This window comes from Heliangelus exortis, unplaced genomic scaffold (assembly GCF_036169615.1).
Source record: "Heliangelus exortis unplaced genomic scaffold, bHelExo1.hap1 Scaffold_103, whole genome shotgun sequence".
In the NCBI taxonomy this organism is placed as follows: Eukaryota; Metazoa; Chordata; class Aves; order Apodiformes; family Trochilidae; genus Heliangelus; species Heliangelus exortis.
In genome coordinates, this window is record NW_027285923.1 from 14,190 (window position 1) to 38,669 (window position 24,480).

The following is a 24,480-nucleotide window of genomic DNA, read 5'->3' on the forward strand; positions in this document are numbered from 1 at the left end:
CTGGTCCTTTACTGGTTTTTACTGGTGGTTACTGGTGCTTACTGGTCCTTTACTGGTTGTTACTGGTCATTACTGGTCCTTACTGGGAGGCCGGGCCCTCTAGGCCTCTCCCTTTACCCGTCTCCATAGCAACGCCCTTCACTTCCGGGGCTCCCCTTTGCGTCTGACGCCACTTCCGGAGCGCCCCCTTGCGTGCGACGCCGCTTCCGGCGCGCTGCGCGAAATGGCGGCCGCGGCGGCTCCGAGCGGAGGCCCCGGGGTTTTTTCCGAGGTTCTGACGAGTTCTGGAAGTTCCGAACCGGTTCCGAACCGCTCGGGAGGTACCGAGGAAGCCGGGGGAAGGGTCCCGGGGCCTTCGGCGCAGCCTCCGCCCCTTCCTCCCCCTCCTCCTCCTCCTCCTCCTCCTCCTCCCGCCGCGCTGCAGCCGCCTCAGGCCCGGGAAGCGGAGGTGACGGTGGAGATCGGCGAGACCTACATGTGCCGGCGGGCCGACAGCACCTGGCGTGAGCAGACCAGTAGAGACCAGTAGAAACCAGTACAGACCAGTAGGGAGTAGTGTGGCTGGGGGGGGAACCAGTATAGACCAGTAGAAACCAGTATAGAGCGGGGGGATGGGGGGGGGGGGAGCCTGCGTGTGCCGGAGGGGTGACAGCACCTGGCGTGAGGAGACCAGTAGAGGCCAGTAGAGACCAGTACAGACCAGTAGGGAGCAGTGTGTGTGTGTGGGGAACCAGTATGGACCAGTAGAAACCAGTATAGAGCAGGGGGATGGGGGGGGGGGGGGCCTGCGTGTGCCGGAGGGGTGACAGCACCTGGCGTGAGCAGACCAGTAGAAACCAGTACAGACCAGTAGGGAGGCAGTGTGTGTGGGGGGGGAACCAGTATGGACCAGTAGAAACCAGTATAGAGCGGGGGGAGGGGGGGGGGGGGGGGGAGCCTGCGTGTGCCGGAGGGGTGACAGCACCTGGCGTGAGCAGACCAGTAGAAACCAGTACAGACCAGTAGAGACCAGTACAGACCAGTAGGGGGACCAGTAGGGAGCAGTGGTGCGTGTGTGGGGAACCAGTATGGACCAGTAGAAACCAGTATAGAGCGGGGGGATGGGGGGGGGGGGGGGGGGTGGGGGCCTGCGTGTGCCGGAGGGGTGACAGCACCTGGCGTGAGCAGACCAGTAGAAACCAGTACAGACCAGTAGAGACCAGTAGAAACCAGTACAGACCAGTAGGAGCAGTGTGTGTGTGGGGGGAACCAGTATGGACCAGTAGAAACCAGTATAGAGCGGGGGATGGGGGGGGGGGGGGGGGCCTGCGTGTGCCGGAGGGGTGACAGCACCTGGCGTGAGCAGACCAGTAGAAACCAGTAAGACCAGTACAGACCAGTACAGACCAATAGGGAGCAGTGTGTGTGGAGGGGGAACCAGTATGGACCAGTAGAAACCAGTATAGAGCGGTGCTAAGAGGGGGGAGGGGGAGGGGAGCCTGCGTGTGCTGGAGGGTTGACAGCACCTGGCGTGAGGAGACCAGTAGAAACCAGTACAGACCAGTAGAGACCAGTACAGACCAGTAGGGAGCAGTGTGTGTGTGGGGGGGAACCAGTATGGACCAGTAGAAACCAGTATAGAGCGGGGGGATGGGGGGGGGGGGAGCCTGCGTGTGCCGGAGGGGTGACAGCACCTGGCGTGAGCAGACCAGTAGAAACCAGTACAGACCAGTAGAGACCAGTACAGACCAGTAGGGAGCAGTGTGTGTGGAGGGGGAACCAGTATGGACCAGTAGAAACCAGTATAGAGCGGTGCTAAGCGGGGGGAGGGGGGGGGGGAGCCTGCGTGTGCTGGAGGGGTGACAGCACCTGGCGTGAGGAGACCAGTAGAGACCAGTACAGACCAGTAGAGACCAGTACAGACCAGTAGGGAGCAGTGTGCGTGTGGGGGGAACCAGTATGGACCAGTAGAAACCAGTATAGAGCGGTGCTAAGCGGGGGGAGGGGGGGGGGGAGCCTGCGTGTGCCGGAGGGGTGACAGCACCTGGCGTGAGGAGACCAGTAGAGGCCAGTAGAGACCAGTACAGACCAGTACAGACCAGTACAGACCAGTACAGACCAGTAGGGAGCAGTGTGTGTGGAGGGGGAACCAGTATGGACCAGTAGAAACCAGTATAGAGCGGTGCTAAGAGGGGGGAGGGGGAGGGGAGCCTGCGTGTGCCGGAGGGGTGACAGCACCTGGCGTGAGCAGACCAGTAGAAACCAGTACAGACCAGTAGAGACCAGTACAGACCAGTACAGACCAGTAGGGAGCAGTGTGTGTGTGGGGGGAACCAGTATGGACCAGTAGAAACCAGTATAGAGCGGGGGGATGGGGGGGGGGGGGAGCCTGCGTGTGCCGGAGGGGTGACAGCACCTGGCGTGAGCAGACCAGTAGAAACCAGTACAGACCAGTAGAGACCAGTACAGACCAGTAGGGAGCAGTGTGTGTGTGGGGGGAACCAGTAGAGACCAGTAGAAACCAGTATAGAGCGGGGGGAGGGGGGGGGGGGGGGAGCCTGCGTGTGCCGGAGGGGTGACAGCACCTGGCGTGAGGAGACCAGTAGAAACCAGTACAGACCAGTACAGACCAGTAGAGACCAGTAGAAACCAGTACAGACCAGTAGGGAGCAGTGTGTGTGGAGGGGGAACCAGTATGGACCAGTAGAAACCAGTATAGAGCGGGGGGATGGGGGGGGGGGGGGGCCTGCGTGTGCCGGAGGGGTGACAGCACCTGGCGTGAGCAGACCAGTAGAAACCAGTACAGACCAGTACAGACCAGTAGGGAGCAGTGTGTGTGGAGGGGGAACCAGTATGGACCAGTAGAAACCAGTATAGAGCGGGGGGAGGGGGGGGGGGGGGAGCCTGCGTGTGCCGGAGGGGTGACAGCACCTGGCATGAGCAGACCAGTAGAAACCAGTACAGACCAGTAGAGACCAGTACAGACCAGTAGGGAGCAGTGTGTGTGGAGGGGGAACCAGTATGGACCAGTAGAAACCAGTATAGAGCAGGGGGATGGGGGGGGGGGGGGCCTGCGTGTGCCGGAGGGGTGACAGCACCTGGCGTGAGGAGACCAGTAGAAACCAGTACAGACCAGTAGAGACCAGTACAGACCAGTAGGGAGCAGTGTGCTGTGTGGGGGGGGGAACCAGTATGGACCAGTAGAAACCAGTATAGAGCGGTGCTAAGAGGGGGGAGGGGGAGGGGAGCCTGCGTGTGCCGGAGGGGTGACAGCACCTGGCGTGAGGAGACCAGTAGAGACCAGTAGAGACCAGTACAGACCAGTAGAGACCAGTAGAAACCAGTAGGGACCAGGGTGTGTGGGGGGGAACCAGTAGGGACCAGTATAGAGCGGTGGTGGGGGGACTGGGACCAGTAGAGACCAGTAGAAACCAGTAAGGACCAGTGTGGCTGGAGGGGGAACCAGTAGGGACCACTAGAAACCAGTATAGAGCAGTGGTAGGGGACTGGGACCAGTTTAAACCAGTGCTGAGGGGACTAGGACCAGTAGAGAGCAGTGGTGGGGGGACTGGGACCAGTAGAAACCAGTAGAAACCAGTAGGGACTAGTGTGGCTGGAGGGGGAACCAGTAGAGACCAGTATAAACCAGTATAGAGCAGTGGTAGGGGGGTGTGACCAGTACAAACCAGTATAAACCAGTGCTAGGCAGGGGCAGGACCAGTTTAACCCAGCGCTGGGAGCAAAACCAGTATAAACCAGTATAGAAGAGGGGGGGGTGGGACCAGTTTAAACCAGTCTGGAGCAGCTCTGGGGGGCCGAGGGGACTGGGACCAGTATAAACCAGTTTTGGAGGAGTCTTCCTTGTCCCAGGGAGCCTCGAACTGGTCCCAGTTTGGCCCTTACTGGTCCCAGTTTGGCCCTTACTGGTCCCAGTTTGCCCCCAGACTCGGCGGAAGTGATCCAGTCCCGGCTGAACGAGCAGGAGGGGAGGGAGGAGTATTACGTCCATTATGTGGGCTGTGAGTGAACTGGGAGGCACTGGGAGGCACTGGGAGGGACTGGGAAGGGATTGGGAGGGGACTGGGAAGGACTGGGAGGGATGGGGAGGGAGTGCGGTGAAACTGGGAGGGACTGCGGGGGACTGGGAGGGGATTGGGGGGCACTGGGAGGGACTGGGAGAGACTGTGAGGCACTGGGAGGGCACTGGGAAGGGACTGGGAGGGGATTGGGAGGGACTGGGAGGCACTGGGAGGGGATTGGGAGGGACTGGGAGGCACTGGGAGGGGATTGGGAGAGACTGGGAGGCACTGGGAGAGACTGGGAGGGAGTGGGAAGGGATGGGGAGGGAGTGCGGTGAAACTGGGGGATACTGGGAGGGGATTGGGGGGCACTGGGAGGCACTGGGAGGGGATTGGGGGGCACTGGGAGGGGATTGGGAGGGACTGGGAGGCACTGGGAAGGGAGTGGGAGGCACTGGGAGGGACTGGGAGGGGATTGGGGGGCACTGGGAGGGACTGGGAGGCACTGGGAGGGACTGGGAAGGGACTGGGAGGGAGTGCAGTGAAACTGGGAGGGACTGCGGGGGACTGGGAGGGGATTGGGGGGCACTGGGAGGGACTGGGAGAGACTGTGAGGCACTGGGAGGGCACTGGGAAGGGACTGGGAGGGGATTGGGAGGGACTGGGAGGCACTGGGAGAGACTGGGAGGGAGTGGGAAGGGATGGGGAGGGAGTGCGGTGAAACTGGGGGATACTGGGAGGGGATTGGGGGGCACTGGGAGGCACTGGGAGGGGATTGGGGGGCACTGGGAGGGACTGGGAGGGGATTGGGAGGGACTGGGAGGCACTGGGAGGCACTGGGAAGGGACTGGGAGGGAGTGCGGTGAAACTGGGAGGGGACTGGGGGGGACTGGGAGGCGCTGGGGGTGTTTGTATGATACTGGTTGGTTACTGGGGGGTACTGGAGGGTACTGGGAGGAACTGGGAGGGGATTGGGGGGCACTGGGGGGTTCTGGAGGCTGTTGGGTGGTTACTGGGAGGTACTGGAGGGTACTGGGAGGAACTGGGAAGGAACTGGGAGGGGATTGGGGGGTCTGGAGGATACTGGTTGGTTACTGGGAAGTAACTGGGAGGAACTGGGAAGGACTGGGGAGGAACTGGGAGGCACTGAGGAGGTCTGGAGGCTGCTGGTTGGTTACTGGGTGGAACTGGGAGGAACTGGGGGTACTGGGAAGGACTGGGGAGGAACTGGGAGGCGCTGGGGGTGTTTGTATGATACTGGTTGGTTACTGGGAAGGAATTGGGAGGTACTGGGAAGGAACTGGGAGGGGATTGGGGGGCGCTGGGGGGGGTCCAGAGGCTGCTGGTTGGTTACTGGGTGGTGCTGGGGGATACTGGGAGGAACTGGGAAGGAACTGGGAGGGGATTGGGGGGCGCTGGGGGGGTCTGGAAGTTGCTGGTTGGTTACTGGGTGGAACTGGAGGGTACTGGGAGGAACTGGGAAGGAATTGGGAGGGGATTGGGGGGCGCTGGGGGTGTTTGTATGATACTGGTTGGTTACTGGGAGGTACTGGGAGGTACTGGAGGGTACTGGGAAGGAACTGGGAGGGGATTGAAGGGTACTGGGGGGGTCCGGAGACTGCGGGTTGGTTATTGGGAGGTACTGGAGGGTACTGGGAGGAACTGGGAAGGAACTGGGAGGGGATTGGGGGGCACTGGGGGGTCTGGAGGATACTGGTTGGTTACTGGGAAGTAACTGGGAGGGACTGGGAGGAACTGGGAGGGACTGGGAAGGAACTGGGAGGGGATTGGGGGGTACTGGGGGGGTCCGGAGGCTGCTGGTTGGTTACTGGGAGGTACTGGAGGGTACTGGGAAGGAACTGGGAGGGGATTGGGGGGTTCTGGAGGCTGCTGGTTGGTTACTGGGAGGTACTGGAGGGTACTGGGAGGAACTGGGAGGGAGTGGGGGGCGCTGGGGGGGTCTGGAGGATACTGGTTGGTTACTGGGAGGTACTGGAGGGTACTGGGAGGAACTGGGAAGGAATTGGGAGGGGATTGGGGGGCGCTGGGGGTGTTTGTATGATACTGGTTGGTTACTGGGAGGTACTGGGAGGTACTGGAGGGTACTGGGATGGAACTGGGAGGGAGTGGGGGGGGGTGGGGGCTCCCAGTCTGAGCTCCCAGTGCTCCCAGTTAACCGCAGACTGGACGAGTGGGTGGACAAGAAGAGGCTGAGCCAGAAGGAGGCGGCGGCCAAGAGCTCGGAGCCTTTACTGGGAGAACTGGGAGGGGGGGAACAACCCGAGAGGAAAATCACCAGGAACCAGAAAAGGAAACACGATGAGATCAACCACGTCCAGAAGGTCTGGGGGGTAACTGGGAGGCACTGGGAGGGCACTGGGAGGCACTGGGAAGGGATTGGAGGGGACTGGGAGGGAGTTAGAGGGGGTTGGAAGGGACTGGGAGGGAGTTAGAGGGGACTGGGAGGGAGGTAGAGGGGGTTGGAGGGGACTGGGAGGCACTGGGAAGGGACTGGGAAGGGACTGGGAGGCACTGGGAGGGACTGGGAGGCACTGGGAAGGGATTGGAGGGGACTGGAAAGGGATTGGAGGGAGTTGGAAGGGACTGGGAGGCACTGGGAAGGCACTGGGAGGGACTGGAAGGCACTGGGAGGGGACTGGGAAGGGGTTGGAGGGGGTTGGAAGGGACTGGGAGGGAGTTAGAGGGGACTGGGAGGTACTGGGAGGGGACTGGGAGGCACTGGGAAGGGGTTGGAGGGGACTGGGAAGGGGTTGGAGGGGGTTGGAAGGGACTGGGAGGGGACTGGGAGGGACTGGGAGGGGACTGGGAGGCACTGGGAGGGACTGGGAGGGGACTGGGAGGCACTGGGAAGGGGTTGGAGGGGGTTGGAAGGGACTGGGAGGCACTGGGAGGGGTTTAGAGGGGACTGGAAGGCACTGGGAGGGCACTGGGAGGTACTGGGAGGGGACTGGGAGGCACTGGGAAGGGATTGGAGGGGACTGGGAAGGGGTTGGAGGGAGTTGGAAGGGACTGGGAGGCACTGGGAGGGGGTTGCAGGGGACTGGGAGGGAGTTAGAGGGGGTTGGAAGGAACTGGGAGGCACTGGAGGGACTGGGAGGCACTGGGAGGGACTGGGAGGCACTGGGAAGGGGTTGGAGGGGACTGGGAAGGGGTTGGAGGGGGTTGGAAGGGACTGGGAGTGACTGGGAGGTACTGGGAGGGGACTGGGAGGCACTGGGAAGGGGTTGGAGGGGACTGGGAGGGGGTTGGAAGGGACTGGGAAGCACTGGGATGGAGTTAGAGGGGGATTAGAGGGGACTGGGAGGCACTGGGAGGTACTGGGATGGAGTTAGAGGGGACTGGGAGGAACTGGGAAGGGTTTAGAGGGGACTGGGAGGAACTGGGAAGGGTTTAGAGGGGACTGGGAGGAACTGGGAGGCACTGGGAGGCACTGGGAAGGGTTAGGGGGGACTGGGAGGCACTGGGAGGGGGCTAGGGGGTAGTGGGCGAGGTAACTGGTCTGTACTGGTCCTTACTGGTTTGTACTGGTTCTTACTGGGCCAGACCTACGCCGAGATGGATCCGACCACGGCAGCGCTGGAGAAGGAGCACGAGGCTGTGAGTGACCCCAAAATCCTGGGAATAGCCCCCAAAAATCTGGGAATGATCCCAAAAAAATCCTGGGAATGGCCCCAAAATCCTGGGAATTATCCCAAAAATTCTGGGAATGGCCCCAAAATTCTGGGAATGGCCCCAAAATCCTGGGAAGGACCCAAAAATTCTGGGAATTATAAAAAAAAATCCTGGGAAGGAGCCAAAAAATCCTGGGAATGATCCCAAAGTCCTGGGAATGATCCTAAAAAATCCTGGGAATGATCCTAAAATTCTGTGAATGTCCAAAAAATCCTGGGAATTATCCCAAAAAATCCTGGGAAGGACCCAAAAAATCCTGGGAATGGCCCAAAAATCCTGGGAATTATAAAAAAAAAAATCCTGGGAATGGCCCCAAAGTCCTGGGAAGGACCCACAAATTCTGGGAATGATCCCAACATTCTGGGAATGATCCCAAAAAATCCTGGGAATGGCCCAAAAAAATCCTGGGAATGGCCCCAAAATCCTGGGAATGATCCCAAAAAAATCTGGGAATGACTTCAAAAATCTGGGAAGGACCCAAAAATTCTGAGAATGGCCCCAAAATTCTGGGAATGTCCCAAAAAATCCTGGGAATGGCCCCAAAATTCTGGGAATTATCCCAAAAAATCCTGGGAAGGAGCCAAAATTTTGGGAATGACCTCAAAATTCTGGGAAGGACCCAAAAGTCCTGGGAATGATCCCAAAAATCCTGGGAATGATCAAAAAAAATTCTGGGAATTATCAAAAAAAATTCTGGGAAGGACCCAAAAATTCTGGGAATGGCCCAAAAATTCTGGGAATGATCCCAAAGTCCTGGGAAGGACCCAAAAAATCCTGGGAATGATCCCAAAATTCTGGGAATGGCCCAAAAATTCTGGGAATTATCCCAAAAAACCCTGGGAAGGACCCAAAAAATCTGGGAGTGTTCCAAAAAATCCTGGGAATGGCCCCAAAGTCCTGGGAATGTCCCAAAAATTCTGGGAATGGCCCCAAAATTCTGGGAAGGACTCAAAAGTCCTGGAAATGATCCAAAAAAATTCTGGGGATGGCCCCAAAAATTCTGGGAATTATCCCAAAAAATCCTGGGAAGGACCCAAAAATTCTGGGAATGTCCAAAAAATTCTGGGAATGGCCCCAAAATCCTGGGAATGTCCCAAAAAATCCTGGGAATGGCCCCAAAATTCTGGGAATGTCCCAAAAAAATCTGGGAATGATCCCAAAAAATCCTGGGAAGGACCCAAAAAATCTTGAACTCTCCCCAAATGTCCCCGAGGGTCCCAAAATGTCCCCAAATGTCCCCAAAATGTCCCCAAATGTCCCCAAAATGTCCCTGAGGTTTCTCGAAGCTCCTGAGGTGGCCCCAAAGGTCCCCAAAAGATCCTGGGATGCTCCCTATGGATCCCAGGATGTCCCTAAAGATCCCAGGGATGTCCCCAAGTGTCCCCAAATGTCCCCAAGGATTCCAGGGATGTCCCCAAATGGCCCCAAAATGTCCCAAAATCTCCCCAAAGTGTCCCCAAGGTTCCTCAAAGCTTCCGAGATGTTTTTCGAAGCTCCTGAGGTGGCCCCAAATGATCCTGGGGAGGTTCCTATGGATCCCAGGGATGTCCCTAAAGATCCCAGGGATGTCCCCAAGTGTCCCCAGATGTCCCCAAAGTGTCCCCAAGGGTCCCCAAGGTCCTTCAGAGATGTCCTCGAAGCTTCCGAGACGTTTTTCGAAGCTCCTGAGGTGGCCCCAAAAGATCCTGGGGAGGTTCCTATGGATCCCAGGGATGTCCCTAAAAATCCCAGGGATGTCCCCAAGTGTCCCCAAGTGTCCCAAAATGTCCACAAGGGTCCCCAAATGTCCCCAAAGTGTCCCAAAATGTCCCCAAAGTGTCCCCAAGGTTCCTCGAAGCTTCCGAGATGTTTTTCGAAGCTCCTGAGGTGGCCCCAAAAGATCCTGGGGAGGTTCCTATGGATCCCAGGATGTCCCTAAAAATCCCAGGGATGTCCCCAAGTGTCCCCAGATGTCCCCAAAATGTCCCCAAGGGTCCCCAAATGTCCCCAAAATGTCCCAAAATGTCCCCAAAGTGTCCCCGAGGTGCCTCGAAGCTTCCGAGATGTTTTTCGAAGCTCCTGAGGTGGCCCCAAAAGTCCCCAAAAGATCCTGGGATGGTCCCTATGGATCCCAGGGATGTCCCTAAAGATCCCAGGGATGTCCCCAAGTGTCCCCAAAATGTCCCAAATGTCCCAAAATGTCCCCGAAGTGTCCCCAAAGTGTCCCCAAGGTCCTTCAGAGGTTCCTCGAAGCTTCCGAGATGTTTTTCGAAGCTCCTGAGGTGGCCCCAAAGGACCCCAAAAGATCCCAGGGATGTCCCTAAAGATCCCAGGGATGTCCCCAAGTGTCCCCAAATGTCCCAAAATGTCCCAAAATATCCCCAAATGTCCCCAAGGTCCTTTAAAGTGTCCCCGAGGTTCCTTGAAGCTTCCGAGATGTTTCTCGAAGCTCCTGAGGTGGCCCCAAAGGTCCCCAAAAGATCCTGGGATGCTCCCTATGGATCCCAGGATGTCCCTAAAGATCCCAGGGATTTCCCCAAGTGTCCCCAGATGTCCCCAAGGATTCCAGGGATGTCCCCAAATGGCCCCAAAATGTCCCAAAATCTCCCCAAAGTGTCCCCAAGGTTCCTCAAAGCTTCCAAGATGTTTTTCGAAGCTCCTGAGGTGGCCCCAAAAGATCCTGGGGAGGTTCCTATGGATCCCAGGATGTCCCTAAAAATCCCAGGGATGTCCCCAAGTGTCCCCAGATGTCCCCCAAATGTCCCCAAAATATCCCCAAAGTGTCCCCGAGGTTCCTCGAAGCTTCCGAGATGTTTTTCGAAGCTGCTGAGGTGGCCCCAAAAGTCCCCAAAAGATCCTGGGATGCTCCCTATGGATCCCAGGGATGTCCCTAAAGATCCCAGGGATGTCCCCAAGTGTCCCCAAGTGTCCCCAAATGTCCCCAAGGGTCCCCAAATGTCCCCAAAGTGTCCCAAAATGTCCCCAAAGTGTCCCCGAGGTGCCTCGAAGCTTCCGAGATGTTTTTCGAAGCTCCTGAGGTGGCCCCAAAAGTCCCCAAAAGATCCTGGGATGCTCCCTATGGATCCCAGGATGTCCCTAAAGATCCCAGGGATGTCCCCAAGTGTCCCCTGATGTCCCCAAAGTGTCCCCAAGGGTCCCCAAGGTCCTTCAGAGATGTCCTCGAAGCTTCCGAGACGTTTTTCGAAGCTCCTGAGGTGGCCCCAAAAGATCTTGGGGAGGTTCCTATGGATCCCAGGATGTCCCTAAAAATCCCAGGGATGTCCCCAAGTGTCCCCAGATGTCCCCCAAATGTCCCCAAAATGTCCCAAAATGTCCCCACAATGTCCCCAACGTTCCTCGAAGCTTCCGAGATGTTTCTCGAAGCTCCTGAGGTGGCCCCAAAGGTCCCCAAAAGATCCTGGGATGGTCCCTATGGATCCCAGGGATGTCCCTAAAGATCACAGGGATGTCCCCAAGTGTCCCCAAATGTCCCCAAGGATTCCAGGGATGTCCCCAAATGGCCCCAAAATGTCCCAAAATCTCCCCAAAGTGTCCCCAAGGTTCCTCAAAGCTTCCGAGATGTTTTTCGAAGCTCCTGAGGTGGCCCCAAAAGATCCTGGGGAGGTTCCTATGGATCCCAGGATGTCCCTAAAAATCCCAGGGATGTCCCCAAGTGTCCCCAGATGTCCCCAAAGTGTCCCCAAAGTGTCCCCAAGGTCCTTCAGAGGTTCCTCGAAGCTTCCGAGATGTTTTTCGAAGCTCCTGAGGTGGCCCCAAAGGACCCCAAAAGATCCCAGGGATGTCCCTAAAGATCCCAGGATGTCCCTGAAGATCCCAGGGATGTCCCCAAGTGTCCCAAAATGTCCCAAAATGTCCCAAAATATCCCCAAATGTTCCCAAGGTCCTTTAAAGTGTCCCCGAGGTTCCTTGAAGCTTCCGAGATGTTTCTCGAAGCTCCTGAGGTGGCCCCAAAGGTCCCCAAAAGATCCTGGGATGCTCCCTATGGATCCCAGGATGTCCCTAAAGATCCCAGGGATGTCCCCAAGTGTCCCCAGATGTCCCCAAAGTGTCCCTTTCCCCCCTCTCCTCAGATCACCAAGGTGAAGTACGTGGACAAGATCCACATCGGTCACTTCGAGATCGACGCTTGGTACTTCTCCCCCTTCCCTGAGGATTATGGGAAGCAGCCCAAGCTCTGGATCTGCGAGTTCTGCCTCAAGTACATGAAGTTTGAACGGACCTATCGGCTGCACCTGGTGAGGGACACGTCTGGGGACACGTGTGACACGTTTGGGGACATTTGGGGGACACGGGGGACACGTGGGGACAAGGCCGGGGCGGCCCCGACGTTGGGCGAGGGCAAGAGGAGGGGAGGTTGGAGGCCACCAAGGACCTCCAGGTGGCAGGAGAGACACCTGGGACACGTGTGACACCTTTGGGGACATGTGTGACACACTTAGGGGCACATGTGACACGTTTGGGGACATTTTGGGGACACGGGGGACACATGGGGACAAGGCCGGGGTGGCCCTGACGTTGGGCGAGGGCAAGAGGAGGGGAGGTTGGAGGCCACCAAGCACCTCCAGGTGGGAGGAGAGACACCTGGGACACGTGTGAAATGTTCAGAGACACGTGTGACACGTTTAGGGACACGTGTGACACGTTTGGGGACAGTTGGGGACATTTTGGGGACACGTGGGGACAAGGCCGGGGCGGCCCTGATGTTGGGCGAGGGCAAGAGGAGGGGAGGTTGGAGGCCACCAAGCACCTCCAGCTGGGAGGTGACACACCGGGGACACGTGTGATAGGTTTGGGGACATGTGTGACACGTTTAGGGGCACATGTGACACGTTTGGGGACATTTTGGGGACACGGGGGACACGTGGGGACAAGGCCGGGGCGGCCCTGATGTTGGGCGAGGGCAAGAGGAGGGGAGGTTGGAGGCCACCAAGGACCTCCAGGTGGGAGGTGACACACCTGGGACACGTGTGAAATGTTCAGGGACATGTGTGACACGTTTAGGGACACGTGTGACATGTTTGGGGACATTTGGGGACATTTTGGGGACACGGGGGACACGTGGGGACAAGGCCGGGGCGGCCCTGATGTTGGGCGAGGGCAAGAGGAGGGGAGGTTGGAGGCCACCAAGGACCTCCAGGTGGGAGGTGACACACCTGGGACATGTGTGACACCTTTGGGGACATGTGTGACACGTTTAGGGACACGTGTGACACGTCTGGGGACAGTTGGGGACATTTGGGGGACACGGGGGACACGTGGGGACAAGGCCGGGGCAGCCCCGACATTGGGGGAGGGCAGGAGGAGGGGAGGTTGGAGGCCACCAAGCACCTCCAGGTGGGAGGTGACACACCTGGGACACGTGTGACGTGTTCAGGGACACGTGTGACACGTTTAGGGACATGTGTGACACGTTTGGGGACACTTGGGGACATTTTGGGGACACTTGGGACACGTGGGGACAAGGCCGGGGCGGCCCTGACGTTGGGCGAGGGCAAGAGGAGAGGAGGTTGGAGGCCACCAAGGACCTCCAGGTGGGAGGTGACACACCTGGGACACGTGTGATAGGTTTGGGGACATGTGTGACACGTTTAGGGACACGTGTGACACGTTTGGGGACACTTGGGGACATTTTGGGGACACTTGGGACACGTGGGGACAAGGCCGGGGCGGCCCCGACGTTGGGCGAGGGCAAGAGGAGGGGAGGTTGGAGGCCACCAAGGACCTCCAGGTGGGAGGAGAGACACCTGGGACACGTGTGACACCTTTGGGGACATGTGTGACACGTTTAGGGACACGTGTGACGCCTTTGGTGGCATCTGTGACACTTGGGGACACAACCCAGGCCTGGGGTTCGTTGGGTGCGGCCTACACGCGTTGAGTTTGGTGGCCACCAGCGGCCTCCAGCTCTGAGGTGACGCCTCTGGGCCCCGTGTGACACCTTTGGGGACCCATGTGACCCCCTTGGGGACACGTGTGACACGTTTAGGGACAAAGGTGACACGTGGGGACAAAGTTGTGGCAGCCTCAGCCTTGGCTTTGTTGGGTGCGGCCTACACGCGTTGAGTTTGGTGGCCACCAGCGGCCTCCAGCTCTGAGGTGACGCCTCTGGGCCCCGTGTGACACCTTTGGGGCCCCGTGTGACACGTTTAGGGACACGTGTGACACCCTTGGTGGCATCTGTGACACTTGGGGACACAACCCAGGCCTGGGGTTTGTTGGGTGCGGCCTACGCGTGTTGAGTTTGGTGGTCACCAGCGGCCTCCAGCTCTGAGGTGACGCCTCTGGGCCCCGTGTGACACCTTTGGGGACACGTGTGACACCTTTGGGGACACGTGTGACACACTTAGGGACACGTGTGACACCTTTGGTAGCATCTGTGACACTTGGGGGGACAACCCAGGCCTGGGGTTCGTTGGGTGCGGCCTACACGCGTTGAGTTTGGTGGCCACCAGCGGCCTCCAGCTGGGAGGTGACGCCTCTGGGCCCCGTGTGACACCTTTGGGGACCCATGTGACCCCCTTGGGGACACGTGTGACACGTTTAAGGACAAAGGGGACACGTGGGGACAAAGTTGTGGCAGCCTCAGCCTTGGGTTCGTTGGGTGCGGCCTACACACGTTGAGTTTGGTGGCCACCAGCGGCCTCCAGCTCTGAGGTGACGCCTCCAGGCCCCGTGTGACACCTTTGGGGACCTACGTGACCTCCTTGGGGATACGTGTGACACGTTTAGGGACACGTGTGACACCTTTGGTGGCATCTGTGACACTTGGGGACACAACCCAGGCCTTGGCTTCGTTGGGTGCAGCCTACACGCGTTGAGTTTGGTGGCCACCAGCGGCCTCCAGCTGGGAGGTGACGCCTCTGGGCCCCGTGTGACACCTTTGGGGCCCCATGTGACACGTTTAGGGCCCCGTGTGACACGTTTAGTGCCTCGTGTGACCCCTTTGGTGACATTTTCCCCTCTTTCAGGCCCAGTGCCAGTGGCGCCAACCCCCGGGCCGGGAGATTTACCGCAAGGGCAACATCTCCGTCTACGAAGTCGACGGCAAAGACCACAAGGTACCAGGTTTGGGGGGATTTTTTTGGGGGGGTGTCTATGACGTCACAGCCCCTTCCGGTGACGTCACAGCCTTGCAGATCTATTGCCAGAACCTCTGCCTCTTGGCCAAGCTCTTCCTGGACCACAAAACTCTTTATTTTGACGTCGAACCCTTCGTTTTTTACCTCCTGACCGAGGTCGATCGCCACGGGGCCCACATCGTGGGGTATTTTTCTAAGGTAAGGGCTTTTTTTTTTTTTTTTTTGGGGGGTTCAGGAGAAGGAAAAAGTCCCCAAATGTCCCCAAAATGTCCCCAAATGTCCCCAAAGTGTCCCCGAGGTTCCTCAAAGCTTCCGAGATGTTTTTCGAAGCTCCTGAGGTGGCCCCAAAGGTCCCCAAAAGATCCTGGGATGGTCCCTATGGATCCTTGGATGTCCCTAAAGATCCCAGGGATGTCCCCAAGTGTCCAAAATGTCCCCAAGTGTCCCAAAATGTCGCCAAATGTCCCCAAAGTGTCCCCAAAGTGTCCCCAAGGTTCCTCGAAGCTTCTGAGATGTTCCTCGAAGCTCCTGAGGTGGCCCCAAAGGTCCTTCAAAAGATCCTGGGATGGTCCCTATGGATCCTTGGATGTCCCTAAAGATCCCAGGGATGTCCCCAAGTGTCCCAAATGTCCCCAAGTGTCCCCAAAATGTCCCCAAAGTGTCCCCGAGGTTCCTCGAAGCTTCCGAGATGTTTTTCGAAGCTCCTGAGGTGGCCCCAAAGGTCCCCAAAAGATCCTGGGATGCTCCCTATGGATCCCAGGATGTCCCTATGGATCCCAGGGATGTCCCTATGGATCCCAGGATGTCCCTATGGATCCCAGGGATGTTTGTATGGATCCCAGGATGTCCCTATGGATCCCAGGATGTCCCTATGGATCCCAGGGATGTCCCTATGGATCCCAGGATGTCCCTATGGATCCCAGGATGTTCCCTATGGATCCCAGAATGTCCCTATGGATCCCAGGATGTCCCTATGGATCCCAGGGATGTCCCTAAAGATCCCAGGGATGTCCCTATGGATCCCAGGATGTCCCTATGGATCCCAGGGATGTCCCTATGGATCCCAGGATGTCCCTATGGATCCCAGGGATGTCCCTATGGATCCCAGGGGTGTCCCTATGGATCCCAGGGATGTCCCTATGGATCCCAGGATGTCCCTATGGATCCCAGGGGTGTCCCTATGGATCCCAGGGATGTCCCTATGGATCCCAGGGATGCTCCCTATGGATCCCAGGATGTCCCTATGGATCCCAGGGATGTCCCTATGGATCCCAGGGATGCTCCCTATGGATCCCAGGATGTCCCTATGGATCCCAGGGATGTCCCTATGGATCCCAGGGGTGTTTTTTGGGGTTTTTGGGGGGTTTCAGGAGAAGGAGTCTCCGGATGGGAACAACGTCGCCTGCATCCTCACCCTCCCCCCCTACCAGCGCCGGGGCTACGGGAAGTTCCTCATCGCCTTCAGTCAGTGGGGGGCACTGGGAGGGACTGGGAGGGACTGGGAGGGGGTGGGAGGGGAGTGGGAGGGGAGTGTAAGGCACTGGTATGGACTGGGAGGGGATTGGGGGGGACTGGGAGGGTGTGGGAGGGGAGTGGGAGGGACTGGGATGGAGTGGGGAGGACTGGGAGGGGAGTGGGGGGGAGTGGGGAGGGAGTGGGAGGCACTGGTATGGACTGGGAGGGGATTGGGAACTGGGAGGGACTGGGAGGGGATTGGGAGGGACTGGGAGGGGATTGGGAGGGGACTGGGAGGGAGTGGGATGGACTGGGAGGGATTGGGAGAGGGTGGGAGGGTATTGGGAGGGGAGTGGGAGGGGACTGGGAGGGACTGGGAGGGAGTGGGAGGGGACTGGGAGGGACTGGGAGGGGATTGGGGGGAGTGGGACGGGGTGGGAGGGGAGTGGAGGGGACTGGGAGGGACTGGGAAGGACTGGGAGGGAGTGGGAGGAAACTGGGAGGGACTGGGAAGGACTGGGAGGGAGTGGGGGGGACTGGGAGGGACTGGGAAGGACTGGGAGGGAGTGGGAGGAAACTGGGAGGGACTGGGAAGGAGTGGGGGGACTGGGAGGGACTGGTATGGACTGGGAGGGGATTGGGGGGCACTGGGAGGCACTGGGAGGGGAGTGGGGGAACTGGGATGAGATTTGGAGGGACTGGGATGGACTGGGAGGGGAGTGGGAGGGGATTGGGAGGGATTGGGAGGCACTGGGAGGGACTGGGATAGACTGGGAGGGGATTTTTTTGGTCATTTTGGCTCCATTTGGGGTCTTTTTGGGTTCATTTTGGGGTCAAAGCTTTGGGATCCATTTTGGGTCAATTTGGGGGCATTTTGGGTCATTTTGGCTCCATTTGGGGCAATTTTTGGGTCATTTTTGGGTCATTTTGGCTTTGGGGTCATTTTGGGTCACTTTGGGGTCATTTTGGGGTCAATTTTGGGTCATTTTGGGGTCAATTTTTGGTGATTTTGGGGTCAATTTTGGGTCATTTTGGGGCATTTTGGCTCCATTTGGGGCCCTTTTTGGGTCAATTTGGGGCCGTTTGAGGTAATTTTGGGGTCATTTTGGGTCATTTTGGCCTCATTTTGGGTCATTTTGGGGTCAAAGCTTTGGGGTCAATTTTGGGTCATTTTGGGGTCAATTTTGGGTGATTTTGGGGTCAATTTGGGGGCATTTTGGGTCATTTTGGCTCCATTTGGGGCCTTTTTTGGGTCAATTTGGGGGCCGTTTGAGGTAATTTTTGGGTCATTTTGGCCTCATTTTGGGTCATTTTGGGGTCATTTTGGGGTCAAAGCTTTGGGGTCAATTTTGGGTCATTTTGGGGTCATTTTTGGGTGATTTTGGGGTCAATTTGGGGGCATTTGGGGGCATTTTGGCTCCATTTGGGGCCTTTTTTTTGTGTCGATTTGGGGCCGTTTGAGGTAATTTTGGGGTCATTTTGGGTCATTTTGGCCTCATTTTGGGTCATCTTGGGGTCAGTTTGGGGTCAAAGCTTTGGGATCCATTTTGGGGTCATTTTTGGGTGATTTTGGGGTCAATTTGGGGGCATTTTGGGTCAATTTGGCTCCGTTTGGGGCCTTTTTTGGGTCGATTTGGGGTCATTTGAGGTGATTTTGGGGTCATTTTGGGTCATGTTGGCCTCATTTTGGGTCATCTTGGGGTCATTTTGGGGTTAAAGCTTTGGGATCCATTTTGGGGTCAATTTTGGGTGATTTTGGGGTCAATTTGGGGGCATTTTGGGTCATTTTGGCTCCGTTTGGGGCCTTTTTGGGGTCGATTTGGGGTTGTTTGAGGTAATTTTTGGGTCATTTTGGCTCCGTTTGGGGTCGTTTTGGGTTCGTTCAGGGTCGAAGTTTTTAGGGTGAGTTCTGGGTGATTCTGGGGTCGTTTTTGGGGTGATTTGGGTGATTTTTGGGGTGTCCCCCCCCAGGTTATGAACTCTCCAAGCTGGAGAGCACCGTGGGCTCCCCGGAGAAGCCTCTCTCGGACCTGGGGAAGTTGAGCTACAGGAGCTACTGGAGCTGGGTCCTGCTGGAGATCCTCAGGGACTTCCGGGGAACCCTCTCCATCAAGGACCTCAGGTGGGCACCAGCAGCCTCCCAGTAACCTCCCAGTACCCACCAGTAGCCTCCCAGTTAGCCCAGAACCCCCCCAGTAGCTCCAGGACACGAGCGCTGCTGAAGAACCTTGAGGAACCCATGGGCCAACAGCTCCACCAAGGGCACCAGTAAGCTCCCAGTAAGCTCCCAGTAAGCTCCCAGTAAGCTCCCAGTAAGCCCAGTAAGCTCAGGACCCTCCCAGTAACCTCCCAGTACCCACCAGTACCCCCCCAGTAGCTCAGGGTCATGGGTTCTGCTGAAGAACCTTGAGGAACCCATGGGCCAACAGCTCCATCAAGGGCACCAGTAACCCCAGTAACCTCCCAGTAGCCTCCCAGTAAGCCCAGTAACCTCCCAGTAACCTCCCAGTACCCACCAGTAGCCTCCCAGTTAGCCCAGAACCCCCCCAGTAGCTCCAGGACACGAGCGCTGCTGAAGAACCTTGAGGAACCCATGGGCCAACAGCTCCACCAAGGGCACCAGTAAGCTCCCAGTAAGCCCAGTAACCTCCCAGTAGCCTCCCAGTAAGCCCAGTAAGCTCCCAGTAAGCCCCCAGGTAGCCCAGGGCCATGGGAACTGGTTCAGAGCCTTTGAGCACCCCCCCAGAACCCTTCTGGGGGAGCCCCCAGGAGCTTCCCAGTGGCTCCCAGTGCTCCCAGTAAGGGTCATTTTGGCTCCGTTTGGGGCCTTTTTGGGTCATTTTGGGGTCAATTTGGGGTCATTTTGGGGTCAAAGCTTTGGGATCCATTTTGGGTCATTTTGGGGTCAGTTTTGGGTCATTTTGGGGGTCAGTTTTGGGTCATTTTGGGGTCAATTTGGGGGCATTTTTGGGTCATTTTGGCTCCGTTTGGGGCCTTTTTGGGTCATTTTTGGGTCATTTTGGCCTCATTTTGGGTCATTTTGGGGTCAAAGCTTTGGGATCCATTTTGGGTCATTTTGCGGTCAGTTTTGGGTCATTTTGGGGTCAATTTGGGGCATTTTTGGGTCATTTTGGCTCCATTTGGGGCCTTTTTGGGTCATTTTGGCCTCATTTGGGGTCATTTTTGGGTCATTTTGGCCTCATTTGGGGTCATTTTTGGGTCAAAGCTTTGGGATCCATTTTGGGTCATTTTGGGGTCAGTTTTGGGTGACTTTGGGGTCAATTTGGGGCCTTTTTGGGTCATTTTGGCTCTGTTTGGGGCCTTTTTGGGTCATTTTTGGGTCATTTTGGCCTCATTTGGGGTCATTTTGGGTCATCTTGGGGTCAAAGCTTTGGGATCAGTTTTGGGTCATTTTGGGGTCAATTTGGAGTCAGTTTTGGGTCATTTTGGGGTGATTTTGGGGTCAATTTGGGGTCATTTTGGGGCCTAATCTTTGGGATCCATTTTGGGTGATTTTGGGGTCAGTTTTGGGTCATTTTGGGGTCAATTTGGGGCCTTTTCGGGTCATTTTGGCTCCATTTGGGGTCATTTTGGGTCAAAGCTTTGGGATCCATTTTGGGTCATTTTGGGGTCAGTTTTGGGTCAATTTGGGGCCTTTTTGGGTCATTTTGGCTCCATTTGGGGCCTTTTTGGGTCATTCGGGCTTCATTTGGGGTCAGTTTGGGGCATTTTGGAGTCATTTTGGGGTCAAAGCTTTGGGATCCAGTTTGGGTGATTTTGGGGTCAGTTTTGGGTCATTTTGGGGCCAATTTGGGGGCATTTTGGGTCATTTTGGCTCCGTTTGGGGCCTTTTTTGGGTCGATTTAGCCTCATTTGGGGTCATTTTGGGGCCAAAGCTTTGGGATCCATTTTGGGTCATTTTGGGGTCAATTTGGGGGCATTTTGGGTCGTTTTGGCTCCATTTGGGGCCTTTTTGGGTCATTTTGGCTCCGTTTGGGTCATCTTGGGGTCAATTTGGGGTCAGTTTTGGGTCATTTTGGGGTGATTTTGCGGTCAATTTGGGGTCATTTTGGGGCCAAATCTTTGGGATCCATTTTGGGACATTTTGGGGTCAATTTGGGGGCATTTTGGGTCATTTTGGCTCCGTTTGGGGCCTTTTTGGGTTATTTTTGGGTCATTTTGGTTCCATTTGGGGTCAGTTTTGGGTCATCTTGGGGTCAAAGCTTTGGGATCCATTTTGGGGTCAGTTTTGGGTGACTTTGGGGGCATTTTGGGTCATTTTGGGGTCAGTTTTGGGTCATTTTGGGTCATTTTTGGGTCATTTTGGGGTCAATTTGGAGGCATTTTGGGTCATTTTGGGGTCAAAGCTTTGGGATCCATTTTGGGTCATTTTGGGGTCAGTTTTGGGTCATTTTGGGGTCAATTTGGGGGCATTTTTGGGTCATTTTGGCTCCGTTTGGGGCCTTTTTGGGTCATTTTTGGGTCATTTTGGCCTCATTTTGGGTCATTTTGGGGTCAAAGCTTTGGGATCCATTTTGGGTCATTTTGGGGTCAGTTTTGGGTCATTTTGGGGTCAATTTGGGGCATTTTTGGGTCATTTTGGCCTTATTTGGGGCCTTTTTGGGTCATTTTGGCTCCATTTGGGGCCTTTTTGGGTCATTTTGGGGTCATTTTGGCCTCATTTGGGGTCATTTTTGGGTCAAAGCTTTGGGATCCATTTTGGGTCATTTTGGGGTCAGTTTTGGGTGACTTTGGGTCAATTTGGGGCCTTTTTGGGTCATTTTGGCTCTGTTTGGGGCCTTTTTGGGTCATTTTTGGGTCATTTTGGCCTCATTTGGGGTCATTTTGGGTCATCTTGGGGTCAAAGCTTTGGGATCAGTTTTGGGTCATTTTGGGGTCAATTTGGAGTCAGTTTTGGGTCATTTTGGGGTGATTTTGGGGTCAGTTTGGGGTCATCTTGGGGTCGAAGCTTTGGGATCCATTTTGGGTCATTTTGGGGTCAGTTTTGGGTAATTTTGGGGACATTTTGGGTCATTTTGGCTCCGTTTGGGGCCTTTTTTGGGTCGGTTTAGCCTCATTTGGGGTCATTTTGGGGCCAAAGCTTTGGGATCCGTTTTGGGTCATTTTGGGGTCAATTTGGGGGCATTTTGGGTCATTTTGGCTCCATTTGGGGCCTTTTTGGGTCGTTTTGGCTCCGTTTGGGTCATCTTGGGGTCAATTTGGGGTCAGTTTTGGGTCATTTTGGGGTGATTTTGGGGTCAATTTGGGGTCATTTTGGGGCCAAATCTTTGGGATCCATTTTGGGACATTTTGGGGTCAATTTGGGGCATTTTGGCTCTGTTTGGGGCCTTTTTGGGTTATTTTTGGGTCATTTTGGCCTCATTTGGGGTCATTTTGGGTCATTCTTGGGTCAAAGCTTTGGGATCAGTTTGGGTCATTTTGGGGTCAGTTTTGGGTCATTTTGGGGTGATTTTTGCGGTCAATTTGGGGTCATTTTGGGGCCAAATCTTTGGGATCCATTTTGGGACATTTTGGGGTCAATTTGGGGGCATTTTGGGTCATTTTGGCTCCGTTTGGGGCCTTTTTGGGTTATTTTTGGGTCATTTTGGTTCCATTTGGGGTCAGTTTTGGGTCATCTTGGGGTCAAAGCTTTGGGATCCATTTTGGGTCATTTTGGGATCCATTTTGGGTGATTTTGGGGTCAGTTTTGGGTCATTTTTTGGTCATTTTGGGGTCAAAGCTTTGGGATCCATTTTGGGTCATTTTGGGGTCAGTTTTGGGTGATTTGGGGGGCATTTTGGGTGATTTTGGGGGCATTTTGGGGCCTTTTTTGGGCCATTTTGGCTCCGTTTGGGGCCTTTTCGGGTCATTTTGGGGTCGTTTTGGGTCCTTTTGGGGTCACTGGGCCCCAGTAAGGGTTCCTGTCTCCCCAGCCAGATGACCAGTATCACCCAGACCGACATCATCAGCACCCTCCAGTCCCTCAACATGGTGAAATACTGGAAGGGCCAACACGTCATCTGTGTCACCCCCAAACTGGTGGAGGAGCACCTCAAAAGTGCCCAGTACAAGAAACCCCCCATCACAGGTGGGTGGAACCCCAAAAAACCCCAAAAACCCCCCAAAAATCCCCCCCAAATCGCCCCCAAAATGAAAAAAAAAAGCCCGAAAAATCCCCCCGAAAATTAAAAAAAAAAACAACCAAAAAATCCCCAAAAAAATCAAAAAGAGTCACCCGAAAAATTAAAAATAATCCTTTCAAAAATTAAAAAAAAAAACATCAAAAAATCCCACAAAAAGTACCCAAAAAAATCCCCCACAAATTAAAAAAAAGACAAAAAAATGCCACAAAAAATCCAACAAAATCCTCCCAAAAAATCCAAACAAATGCACCCAAAATCCCCCCCAAGATTCCCCCAAAAATCCCCAAAAAATTGCCACAAAAATCCTCCCAGAAATTTAAAAAAAATGCAAAAAAAATTCCACCAAAAATTAAAAAAAATGCCCCCAAAAATTCCCCCAAAAATGAAAAAAAAAACCCAAAAATCCCCCGAAAATTAAAAAAAAAACCCTAAAAATCCCCCAAAAAATCAAAAAGATCCCCCCAAAATCAAAAATAATCCTCTCAAAAATTAAAAAAAAGCATCAAAAAATCCCCCCAAAATCCCCAAAAAATCTCACAAAAAGTACCCCAAAAAAATCCCCCTACAAATTAAAAAAAAAACCAAAAAAATCTCCCCAAAAAAACCCCAAAAAAATCCCCCCAAAAATCAACCCAAAAATTAAAAAAAAACCTAAAGAAATCCCCCCCAAAATCCCCCCAAAAATCCCCCAAGAATCCCCCCAAAAATTAAAAAAAACACAAAAAAAATCCCCCCAAAGTAAAAAAAAATCCCCCAAAAAATCCCCCCCAAAATTAAAAAAAAAACCAAAAAAACCCCCAAAAATTCCAAAAAAAATCCCCCCAAAAATATCCCAAAAAACCCAAAAAAAGCCACCCAAAAATTTTAAAAAAACCCAAAAAATACCCCCGAAAAATAAAAAAAATTCCCCTAAAAATACCCAAAAAAATCCCCCCAAAAAATCCTCCAAGAAATCCCCCCAAAATCCCCCCAAAAATTAAAAAAAAAAATCCCCCAAAAATCCCCCCAAAATCCCCCCAAAATTAAAAAAAAGACCAAAAAATCCCCCAAAAATTAAAAAAAAACCCAAAGTCTCCCCAAAAATAAAAAAATCCCCCCAAAAAATCAAAAAAAATCCCCATAAAATCCCCCCCAAAAAAATCCCAAAAAAATCCCCCAAAAATTAAAAAAAAACCCAAAATCCCCCCAAAAATAAAAAAAATCCCCCCCAAAAATTCCCAAAAAAATCTCCTAAAAAATCCCCCCAAAAATTAAAAAAAATTCCTCAAAAAATCCCCTAAAAAATCCCCCCAAAATTCAAAAGAAATCCCCCAAAAATTAAAAAAAAACAAAAATCCCCCCCAAAATAAAAAAAATCCTCCCCAAAAATTAAAAAAAAAATCCCCCCTAAAATTTCCACAAAAGCCCCAAAATATCACCCAAAAAATTAAAAAAATCCCCCAAAATTCCAAAAAATTCCCAAAAAATTCCAAAAAAAATCCCCCCCAAAATTGAAAAAAAAACCAAAAATCCCCTAAAAATCCCCAAAAAATCCCCCCAAGTCCCCTCGAAATTTCCCAAAACCCCCAAAAGTCCCTCCCTAAAATTCCGTAAAAATTCCACGAAAATTCCACAAAAAAATCCCCAAAATCCAAAAAAAATCCCCAAATTTTCCCCAAAATCACAAAAAATTTCCAAAAATTTTCTCCCAAAATTCCCCCAAAATCCTCCCTAAAATTGACCCAAAATTCCCTCTTCCTTTTCCTCTTCCTCTTCCTCCTCCTCTTCCTCCTCCTCTTCCTCCCTCCTCTTCCTCTTCCTCTTCCTCTTCCTCCCCAGTCGACTCCATTTGCCTCCGTTGGGCCCCCCCCAAGCACAAGCAAGCCAAGCTCCCCAAGAAGTGACGTCATCACCCATCCCGTGACGTCATCGCCCACCTCATGGCGTCATCGCCCACCTTGTGACGTCATCGGCCACCTCGTGACGTCATCGCCCACCCCGTGACGTCATCGCCCCCCCCCCAGTCGGTCCCCAAAGCCATAAAAGAGGAAGAGGAAGTGGAAGGCTTGGGGTCCTTTTATTGGGGGGTCCCTTGGGTGCCACCTCAGGGGTCCCTTGGGTGCCACTTTGGGT

General features: G+C 54.7%; 1 protein-coding gene and 1 long non-coding RNA gene across 5 annotated transcripts; both read left to right on the plus strand.

Moving 5' to 3' along the window:
* Positions 1-201: 201 nt before the first annotated feature.
* On the plus strand, positions 202-24,404 carry KAT8 (lysine acetyltransferase 8). 2 transcript variants are annotated; one of them, XM_071732499.1, is made up of 11 exons: positions 202-503; positions 3,924-3,998; positions 6,171-6,340; positions 7,563-7,616; positions 11,762-11,926; positions 14,660-14,749; positions 14,828-14,968; positions 16,141-16,234; positions 18,197-18,347; positions 22,159-22,313; positions 24,187-24,404. In XM_071732499.1, the coding sequence occupies exons 1-11, from the start codon at positions 224-226 to the stop codon at positions 24,249-24,251; spliced, it is 1,440 nt and encodes a 479-aa protein (XP_071588600.1). In that variant the 5' UTR covers positions 202-223; the 3' UTR covers positions 24,252-24,404. The 2 variants fall into 2 exon arrangements, with proteins under 2 accessions (XP_071588600.1, XP_071588602.1); XM_071732501.1 differs by having other exon boundaries at positions 203-503; positions 24,222-24,404.
* Positions 1,366-2,909, plus strand: LOC139790629 (uncharacterized). 3 transcript variants are annotated; one of them, XR_011723562.1, is made up of 4 exons: positions 1,366-1,404; positions 2,037-2,114; positions 2,586-2,657; positions 2,766-2,909. It is a non-coding gene; the product is annotated as an uncharacterized lncRNA (long non-coding RNA). The 3 variants fall into 3 exon arrangements; XR_011723561.1 differs by lacking the exons at positions 2,586-2,657; positions 2,766-2,909 and adding an exon at positions 2,239-2,486; XR_011723563.1 differs by lacking the exons at positions 2,586-2,657; positions 2,766-2,909 and adding an exon at positions 2,259-2,486.
* Positions 24,405-24,480: the final 76 nt, after the last annotated feature.

What these genes read in the sequence shown, in the direction of transcription:
- KAT8 (XM_071732499.1), top strand. Translation starts at nt 224, where the DNA reads ATGGCGGCCGCGGCGGCTCCGAGCGGAGGCCCCGGGGTTTTTTCCGAG. An exon ending in GGACCTATCGGCTGCACCTG is followed by an intron (nt 11,927 to 14,659) that starts GTGAGGGACACG and finishes CCCCTCTTTCAG; the next exon opens with GCCCAGTGCCAGTGGCGCCA. An exon ending in GAAGTTCCTCATCGCCTTCA is followed by an intron (nt 16,235 to 18,196) that starts GTCAGTGGGGGG and finishes GTCCCCCCCCAG; the next exon opens with GTTATGAACTCTCCAAGCTG.